This window comes from Cynara cardunculus (genome assembly GCF_001531365.2).
Source record: "Cynara cardunculus var. scolymus isolate 2C chromosome LG 12, CcrdV1, whole genome shotgun sequence".
NCBI lineage: Eukaryota > Viridiplantae > Streptophyta > Magnoliopsida > Asterales > Asteraceae > Cynara > Cynara cardunculus.
This window is the reverse complement of record NC_037539.1, coordinates 10,199,730-10,211,019: the sequence shown is the minus strand read 5'-3', so window position 1 is coordinate 10,211,019 and position 11,290 is coordinate 10,199,730. Positions and strand designations below refer to the sequence as shown.

At 32.6% G+C, this 11,290-nt stretch overlaps 1 protein-coding gene across 1 annotated transcript; it reads left to right on the top strand.

Moving 5' to 3' along the window:
* The first annotated feature begins 1,312 nt into the window (after positions 1 to 1,312).
* Positions 1,313 to 3,045, top strand: LOC112523683. Its single transcript, XM_025133369.1, has one exon. It carries the CDS (start codon positions 1,313 to 1,315, stop codon positions 2,882 to 2,884), a length of 1,572 nt encoding a protein of 523 aa, XP_024989137.1. The 3' UTR covers positions 2,885 to 3,045.
* The last annotated feature ends 8,245 nt before the right edge of the window (positions 3,046 to 11,290 follow it).

The window sequence follows — 11,290 nt, the reverse complement described above, 5'->3', positions numbered from 1 at the left end:
ATATGTTGGATTTTAAACTGTCATACATTTATTTTCATCGATAGACTGTAATTAGAACCGTAACTCTTATTCATTCAAATTGTATTAACATGTAAAGACAAAATGTAACTTATATCATCGTTAAATCTTCTCTAACAAAACCAATGAAACTTCAAAATCGTTACAATTCACAGCTCTTGTCGCATTGCACGGATACACGAACTAATTACAAAAGAAGATATGAAAAAGAAAAGGAAATGGAAGTGGGGCCAGTTTGTTGAAAGGCTTAGACGGTTGTATAACCATTTTCATGGATTCCTTACACGCCATTCACTTCATCCTCCCCCTTTAACTCCTTTTATTCCATCATTTTTTAATATTAAAATCTATATATTTAAAACCTAAAAAGCAATTGGATTAAATCCTTTTTGCTATAAATACGAGTTGGGTTCAAAGAAAAATCGAAGTCTTAAAAAACCCCGAAGAAGATGGGAAATGTATTACGATTATTAAACTTGGTTCTCAATATCTTCATCAGGAAAAAGAAGCCATTGCCAGTACAAACCATGCTCAGATTTCCATTAAAACCGCCCAATTTTTCTCAAGGTAAACACGGTTTTTTTTATTAAATTATAAAGTTGAATCTCGTTTTTCTATTAAAATTATGTTCTATTTAAACTAGAGATGCATAATGTCCGAGCTTTTTCAAGTTTGGGGCTGGGTCTTTCTTCTAAGGGACCGTTTACAAACACTTATACGGTAAGTGCTTACCGGTAAAATTTAGCACTATTATTTACTTACCAGGTAAGATTTTAGTCCACAAAAACGACATCGTATGCAACAATTTACCCGGTAAGCGCTTACCGTGGTAAAAGTCGTCGCCCTCACTTATCGGGTAAGACTTCTGGTCCTTGTCTCGCTCTTACCGGGTAAGATTCTTGGTCTTTACCGTATTCATGCGGTGATGTGATGTTACTTAGTAAGCGCTTATCCGGATAAACGACCCCTAAGCCTCATTTTTTAATAAGTGAAAAAAAAGATCCAAACATTTTAAAGCCTGAAAACGATCCCGATTGGGCTTTTTTAGGCTTTTCTAAGCCGGACTCTTTTTTGGAATTTTAGCTTAATTGGGTTTTGAGGCTTGGTGTGGATTGGGCTTTGGGCTCACTAGGCCTGGATTTTTTTTATGGACGGGCTTGGGTTGGATTTGGATCGAACTTTGGGCTTTCTTATGCATCTCTAGTTTAAACATGTAAAATGGATGATTGCCCATTGACTTTGTTATAATCTATATGTGAGAAATTACACGAGTAATTATTTTAGTTATGAAAATATGATAGGAGGAAGTTTTGCAACGGGGACAATCGATATAGGAGGATTACAAGTGTGTCAGGTGTCTTCGTTCAACAAAATATGGGCGACCCACGAAGGTGGACCAAATAACATCGGTGCAACGTTCTATGAACCATCTCCGATACCCGAAGGTTACTTCATGCTTGGTCACTATAGCCAATGTAACAATAAGCCTCTATTCGGATGGGTTCTAGCTGCTAAGCCCAATGCAAATGACCCCTCATTGCTTGCCATGCCCACCAATTACACCCTCGTTTGGAGTAGCGAATCTCAAAAGATCAAACAAGACGACATCGGCTACATTTGGCTCCCAGTGGCTTCTGATGGCTACAGAGCCATTGGCTATGTCGTCACGACCTCACCCGAAAAGCCGTCTGTAGAAAGAATACGATGTGTTCAATCTGATCTTACCGAAGTTATTGAATTCGATAGGTGGATTTGGGGGTTAAAAGATGAGATTGACCCCAACGCTTTGAACGTGTATGGGTCAAGGCCTAAAGAAAGGGGTGTTCGAGCCATGGGTATTTCAACCGGTTCGTTTCTAGTCCAAGGCAGTGGTGGTTCTGCTGACATGTCATTACTTTATTGTTTGAAAAATACTAAAAATACCCTTTCGGCTATGCCCAATTTGTCCCAAATTGAGGCTTTGATTCAAGCTTATTCGCCAATAATTTATTTTCATCCTGACGAAAAATATCTTCCTTCTTCGGTTAATTGGTATTTCAAAAATGGTGCGTTATTGTATCAAAAAGGGCTAGAAACTAGATCTAGCTCGGTCGAACCAGATGGTTCAAACCTTCCTCAAGGGGGTTCAAACGATGGCTCGTATTGGCTAGACCTGCCCATCGATAATTCAGCTAAAGAGCAAGTCAAAAAAGGTGACTTAGACAATGCTAATGCTTATTTCCACGTAAAGCCCATGTTTGGCGCGACATTTACTGACATAGCCGTATGGGTATTTTACCCGTTCAACGGGCCGGCAAGGGTAAAATTGGAATTTATCAACGTTTCACTAGGTAAAATCGGGGAACACGTTGGTGATTGGGAGCATTTGACGTTACGAGTTAGTAATTTTGACGGTAGTTTAAAAAGCGTCTATTTTTCAGAACACAGTCGGGGCATGTTGGTTGATGCTTCCGAGCTCGAGTACGGAACCGGAAATAAACCGGTGGCCTACGCTTCTTTAAACAGTCACGCGTTCTACGCCAAACCGGGACTTGTGATACAAGGGAGTGGCAGGAACGGGATACGAAACGATACGGCTAAAGGGAAGGCAGTGATGGACACCGGAGTGAGGGCGGCGGTGGTCGCGGCAGACCATTTAAGTACGGTTGTGGCGGAGCCACCATGGTTGAACTACAATTATAATTGGGGTCCGAAGATCAGTTATGAAATTGTAAAGGAGATAGAGAAAGTGAAGAGGGTTTTGCCAGAGAGACTCAAAGAAGCATTTGAGAAAGTTGTAAGGGGGATTCCAAATGAGGTTTTAGGGCAAGAAGGTCCTTCGGGTCCTAAAATGAAAAATAATTGGAATGGGGATGAGAAATATTAAATAAATTCCAAGAAATATATCGTCTGTCAAGTGTTCGATAAAATGCCGTAAACAACTAACGATATATTTTGGACTATATCACACAGGGGTAGACTCATTATGGTGCATGTGGCGGCATGAAGCACTGTTTCGTCCCTTCGTCGTAGTGTAAAAAAATTTAAGGTCGTGAAAGGTATATCATATTATTTTATTGGGTGCCACCTAATATCCTTCGAAAGAAATAATTACATAAGCTTCTCTTGGTAGAGCTTTTACTTTTATATTTATTATATTTCTGAATTTTTTTGGGATAAGAGATTCGAACACATGACCTCACATACAAAAAACGTGGAACTATTCAACAGATGCGTTATGATTTTGTAAAAAAAACATCTGTTGGTTCGTTTTTTATAGTTAAATTGTGTCACTAATTAAAAACATTTCTAGGTTCACCTATGATACTTTGTTTTCTACTATGGAACTATTACTGGAACAGAAGACTAAATAATATAAAAAATCCATAATGCCCTTTTATCGATAACAGATTTGAACCAGAAATCTTGTTGTGGAACTTCAGCCATTCCAGTAGTTGTTTCACATTTGGGGATCAAAGAAGTTGCCCATTCGTCGTTTCCTAGTCCAACATCGAGGAGACTAGGAGAGGCGATAGTTTTCGCCAAGCACCCGTTATCCTTATGCTCAAAGATCAGACGGTTGCAACGACTAACTGACTTAGTAAAATCGATGAATTCGGATAATGAGCGGTTATGATGTGTTTTCTATGTTGACATTTAAAAACTTTGTTTTCCTTATACGTTATTGTATTTTTGTTACCGTGGAGATGAAAACAAAAAGAACATATGCTTACAAGCATTGGATAATTGTTCTTTTTCGGTTTGTCTGGATCAGACGGTTGGGTTGGAAGAAAGTTCATTTTTTTGTTAACTTATATCAAACTCGTTATGCGAGCTGACTAATTACAGCATGACCACCTGTTTTGTAGGTAACTCGAAGTCACCGCATTTGAATCTTCGTGGTCACAAGGGAATTTTTATAAATTTTATTTCTCCTTAGATCTGAATTTAGGACCTCCAGACACTTTTGGATCTTCAGAGGCAAACTCAAACCAATCAAACATCAATAAATATTCATTAATGATGTATTTGTAATAGAAGGAAACCACTTCTATTTGGACTATGCACCAAAGCACACTTGATAGATAGTAGTAGTTAAGAAGACAATGTCATATGTTTTCTCTTATTTATTTACTTTTTTAATTTTAAAAACAATTAATTTAGTATTCCATGCATTTAAAACAATTTGGTGGTCCATTTTACACACAACTACTATTAAATACAATATTATTATACCAAATTGTCTTTCATCCAGCTGTGTGAATGGTTTAATAATTACTATAAGTGTATTTCGTATTTGGATACTACAATGAGATATATGTTTATTTTAATGTTTTTTTTGTCTCAGTTAATGTTATAATATGATTTATGTGATTTTGAGAAAATGTTAATGTTTTTATTTTGAATGAAATATAAATATGAAAATATCATAAAAAGTTGAAATATATATATATATATATATATATATATAATTTTTGATTAACCTCGATATCCAACCTGCTATGTGAGCCGACTAATCGCAGGGCGACCACTTGCTTTGTGGGAAATCCGGAGTCACCGCATTTGAACCTCCATGGCTACAAGTGGATTTTAATTCCTCTTTTGATTTGAACATATGGCCTCCAAACGTTTTTTATCTTTGGAGCCCAAGCTTAAACCAATCAGATACTACCCTTGTGGTTAAAAAATATTGATATTAATACCAAACTAACTATTTAATTTTTTCCTTTTTTTGTGTATTTTTTTAGTTCATTTTTTTTATTTTTGGTTTATTAATATAATTTTTTATAAAAATAATAATAAGTATTTTGTTATAACTTAATGATTATCTTAATTATATTTTAAAAATTTTATATTTAAAATGAGATCTTTATCTTCTATTTGATTATGTTTATCTGCAGTTAGTTACCCGAATTCAAACATAAAGCTTTAATAAGTTGTATTTAGGCACAATTTACTTGTATATTGAATTTTAAGTAATATGCATCAATAAACAATACTTATGTACAAAAAATAGATTTTAAGAGTTTTTGTCAAATACTTTATAATATAACTAGTTGTGTACCTGCGCAATGCGGCGGGAGCCGTGAATTTTAACGATTTTGAAGTTTCACTGGTTTTATTAGAGAAGAATTAACGATGATATAAGTTACACTTGGTCTTTACATATCAATACAATTTGAATAAATAAGAGTTATGGTTCCAATTATAGTCTATCCATGAAAAAAATTGTATGATAGTTTAAAATCCAATATATTTAAAATCCAACATATTTAAACGACTCCACAAATGTGTTCGATTTACACCAAGGGCAAAGAATCAAGAGATTGAGAGCGAGACCAAGAGTTCTAGAGCAATTGAATGAGAGAAGAATGAGAGAACTTTTAATAACTTATGGTGAATATCAGTTTGAATCTCACCTTGGGGGATGAAGAGTAGACATAGAAGTATGAAAGAGTGAAGGCATGAGTGAAATTTGTTTAAAAATATCTTGGGAACATGAAAAGAAAAGGTAATAATGTGCATTGGTAACTTGTACAATATGTTATTTTAATTGTGTATTAAGATATTTTAAGACTGAATACATAAAGTAGTAGTATTTAATGCATTATAAGTTGTTTTTAAGACTTTTAAGACTTCATGCATAAATGTACAGTACTTTGTGCATTAAAAACTGTTTTCAAGACTTTTGATAAATTTGATTTATAAGGTAATATAGATATAGATCAAGACTTTTAAGACTTTGTGCATAAAAGTAGTACCTTATGCATTCAATGTTGTTTTTAAGATTTTTCTCAAATTTGGTTTATAAAGCAGTATAGATATAGATAATTAAGTAAAAAAAAAGTAGACCAATGAGATGGAACTGATATCATCATGAAGAAAAAATATTTGATATTAAAGAATCTAAACATGTGATCAAGTTACACTTATTTGGTTCACTTTTATATTAATATTATGCCACATTGTCAACAGAAGAATAAAAAAGCAATGTTGAAAATGAGACCATAGCAGATGTCCCAATTTCGTGCATCAATCAAGCCCTGCCAACTATGGGTGTGTGAGTATTTGCTTTAACAAGAAGTACATGAAGAATAAAACCATAAATATGATCTTACAAGATTATTGTAATTCAAACTTCTTTTTGAACTTAATTAAAATCTAATGGTAGAAGACGATTCAAGAAACAGATCAAAGGTTTTGAAACGCCTTCTTTATTCAAAAATCAAAACAAGAGAAGGATCACATCGATATAAGAGTTACTAAGAACAAAAGTCATGGTAAACAAAATAGCTCCAACTATTGAAGTATATTTGAATCTGTAACTCAAAACAAACACAAAAAGAAATTCAGAATGCTATTCAAGACAACAAAACTAATGATAGGGTCAAAATGATAACACCCACCTGACTGAAACAATTGTTGCTTTGCTTAGATGATTCCAATCTTGTTTGCAACATCCAAAGCATCATAATCTGGAGTTAAACGAACATAAGCTTTCTTCGTTCCATCAGGTCTGAATTGCATTTGGACAAACATAAACAAAGTGCTCATTGATGCACATTAACCAAGATACAGTGCAAACAGGAATAAATAGACTTGACAAAAATGCAAAAGTATAAAAATAAATAGATGCATAATCTCAAGTTATATGATTCTAGTTAAAAGTCTTACTTTATTTACATTTCTAACTCAATTCCAATTCAAAATCATACTATTAATAATGAGTGATTACATAAAGAGAATTGATGAAAATACCTGATCAAATTTGGTTTATAAAGTAGTATAAATATAGATATATAAAATTGTACCCCAAACATTTGAAGCCCTGTTCCATATCTCACATTTGAACACCCTCTGACACGGCCGGACTCCTTACAAACACGACTACAAACATAAAGAAACTCATACCGTCTAGTCAACAATCCATTTGTATTCGATTTCTTGAATTTATTTATTGACTTAATATCTCCCGAGACAATTCAACTAACAGCACTCTCGTTCATTGACATTTTCCCACTAAATCTTCTTCGTTCCCATTAAAATTGTGTTCTGTTTGCCATGTTAAAGTAATAGAATTATTCAAACCTTAATGAATCATTAGTCCCAAGAACACAAACACCAATCGTAATCACAATAACATAAAGGGCAAATTGCATGAAAAAGTAACGTACTTTAACTTGATTCCTATTTTGAGTAACGTACTTTCAAAACTTTCATTTTGGTACCTATTGATAGAGCAAATTGCATGAAAAAGTAACGTACTTTAACTTGATTCCTATTTTAGGTAACGTACTTTCAAAACTTTCATTTTGGTACCTAAGATGTAAAGTTTTAAACATTTAAGTACCTGGGTAACTGGTTGAAATATTAACCGATTATCATGCTAATATGGCGAGTGATGTGGTATCAAACTCGGTATTATTTGCTGACGTGGTCAGTGACGTGGATTTTTTAAAATCTAAAATTAGTCTTTTTTTGGTCTAAAATTAGTCTTTCCTGGTTACCCGGGTACTTAAATGTTTACAACTTTACATCTTATGTACCAAAATGAAAGTTTTGAAAGTACGTTACCCAAAATAGGAATCAAGTTAAAGTACGTTACTTTTTCATGCAATTTGCTCTATCAATAGGTACCAAAATGAAAGTTTTGAAAGTACGTTACCCAAAATAGGAATCAAGTTAAAGTACGTTACTTTTTCATGCAATTTGCCCTAACATAAAAGCATATTCAATTCAAGTCAAGCTACAAAGCAATCGAACCCAGATCATATAAACTTGAAATAACAAATAAAGATTGAAGTTCAAAGGACTAACAATTTACAAAATGCAGCTCATGCCCAGATGTTGAAGATGGCTATAACAAGATTCAAATTAACCCTAAAAATAAAAAACATAAATATAATAATCAATTCAAAAGCTCAATAAATTTAGATCAAAATCAAAACCAACAGATCTAACATAACCCTAATCCTAACCCAACCCAGATACTCAATTGTTCTACCCAACAATCAATTTAGGGTTACAAAACCATATCTAACAAAATATTGCAAAAAATTATAGATTTATGAACATGGAACATGTCAGATCCCTAAATTTGTATGAACATCTGGATCAAAAACTAACCCAGAAAGCACATATCACATGCAAACATGAAAAGGGACAAAAGAAACCCTAAACAAATAACAAACTTCAAGAAACAAAAACATCAAAGATATCATAATACCTTAACCCTAAGTGACAACAAAATGAAGAAAGAGGACCCATGTGGGTAAATTGCTATAGTTATACTTGTGTGTGAAATTATTAACCCCCCCCCCCCCCAAAAAAAAAATTCTCTTTGATTGATATGAAGAAAACCAAAGTTGTAAAGGGGAAATTGAGGTGGGTTTTGGTCAAGATTTTNCCCCCCCCCCCCAAAAAAAAAATTCTCTTTGATTGATATGAAGAAAACCAAAGTTGTAAAGGGGAAATTGAGGTGGGTTTTGGTCAAGATTTTAATTCTTGGTGAAAAAAGTTCATATTTTTACAAGTAAACTGGTCCAGCCAAGATATATTGAAATCAAGATGAACAATCGAGAACACAAAACAAAGGCATTGAAAGAAATCCTAGTGAAAAAATGGGTGGCTAAAATTCAAGAATCGATGGCTGAAATCCAACAATTGGGAGAAGCAAAAACATGAAATCCAAGAATCGATGGTTGAATCCATGGAATCTAACAGTCTATGGAATGGAACAATCGATGAAAGCAAATTAACATACTTGGATAGAAGTTTGAATCGAACTGATGTGTGAATCGATGTGGAATAATAATCATAAATCAATGTTTGATGAGAGCTTTTGTGTGATCGATGAGAGCTTTTTCTGAATCGTCATTTTGATATGCAATGAAGTGTGAATGGTCGCTTTGGAAAAATAAGTTCTCAAGTGTGTGTTTTTTACAACATTGTTGAGTTGTACATCAAGGATAAACTATTGTAATTAATAGATTTTAAGAGATAGTGCATGAAAAACTAGTACCTAACGCATAAAAAGTTGTTTTTAAGATTTTATGCATCAAAAGGTAGTACCTTATGCATTTAAGTTTGTTTTTAAAACTTTTCATAAATCTGGTTTATAAGGTAGTATAGATATAGATTACACTCAAGCCCAAGTTCAAATTTTTTAAACAATAGATACTATACATATATTGAATGAACCTCTACATACACACACACACACACACACACACACACACACATATATATATATATATATATATATATATGACTTTTCAATTACAAACCATCTAATTCTAACAAACAATATAAATCATAATTAATGCTTATTTTAAAAAATAACAGAAATATTTATAGACATTAATTATCATTATTCATTAATTATAATATATATATATATATATATATAGAGAGAGAGAGAGAGAGAGAGAGAGGCTGGTTCAAATGCTAACCAAGATTATCGTATAAACTTTGTTAACCGATCTTGACCAGTAATTTGAATAATAAACGGTTGTGATTTAATGATATTTAAAAATTATTTATTAAATTAATATTTTCAATTAACATATGTGAACAAAATATCAGAAGGTATTTAGGTAAAAAGTAATCTATTTTTGATATACTAGTTGTCAGACATATGAACAACTTGTGTATATCCTCAAACCACATCAAACAAAAAAGATTAGACATATGAACAACATGTGAACCGTATGAACATCTTCTTTATATTCAGGAGCCAACTCTATTGTACGTACATGAACACTTATGAACCAAGACATCTAGGGTTGTGTGTTTTCACACGTGCTCACATGTCTTCACATGTTCTGTGTGTGTGTGTATTCATATGAACATCTAATGACTTGAATATACATAAACACTTATGAATCACGGCATCTAAGGCTGTGTGATTTCTTATGTGTTCATATGTCAAAGGTGAGAACTGTCGATTAAAACAAATGCAATATCATATTAATCCATTACTAATACAAACGCTTGATCATTGTCTTCACTTCCGGAACTCGAAGTCCGATTGTCATCGTAAACCATTTTAACCTTCTCATTCCCACTGTTGTCGATCTGTTTTCCAATGGGTTTATCCATATTAGCATGGACGATTTCGAAAACTTTACTATCGGAAATTCTTTAACAATCATAAATTCAATAACATTATAGATAGATAAATCAAATTTCAAAAACAATCACAAATTGAAAAACAAGATCAATATTAAATCATCATCAATTATGGGATTTTTAGATTTTGTAACTCCCAATTAATAATATGGGAGTTACACAAAATGGTATAATTACTTAATTACCATTGTCATTAACATATGAGATTTATGTGAACCTAAAGAAAAGATGGGTTTTCATTGGTTGAACTTGATTAACAAAGTTAACACAATAATCTTGGCTAACATTTGAACCAAGTTCTCTATTTGAACCAAGTTCTCTCTCTCTTTCTCTATCTCTCTCTCTCTCTCTCTCTCTCTCTCTCTCTCTATATATATATATATATATATATATATATAAAGAGAGAGAGAGAGAGACAAAGCGCTTAATTCAAATGTTAACCCAAATTATTGTGTTAATTTTATAAACCTGTTAGACCAATCACAATCCATCTTAGTATTAGGTTATTCATTATCTAAGAATTTAATGTTAAGGGTATATGAGTAATTTTCCTTTTTTTGTAACTCCTATATCATTAATTGGGAGTTATAAGATCCATAAAATCCCATGACAACATTGAGAAGGTTAAAATGTTTTTCGTGACAGTCTGAATTTGAGATCGGGAATTGAAGTAAATAAATAAAGCGAGTGTCTTGGTAATTATGAACACAAATTGACATACATGACACAAATTGACATGTATACACTCATATGAACGCAAATTGACATATATGAACACGTGTTGTAATTATAAACACAAATTGAACATATATGTGAACATTTGTGGCAATTATGAACACAAATTGATCATATATGAACACTTGTGACAATTATGAACACAAGTTGAACATATATGAACACTTGTGACAATTATGAACACAGATTGAATATATACGATTTCTACTGTTCGTAACCGATGTCATTGAATGCACATTATCTTTTATATAAATATCATTCAACAATTACGTTCACATATGTTTGTGAGATTACACATTTAATAAATTAAATTTAAAATATCATTAATCTCAACCCTTTATTTTAAAAATCAATGGTCATGATTAATTCATAAAGTTAACACAATATTTATGGTTAGCAAATGAACTTGCTCCTAATATATATATAC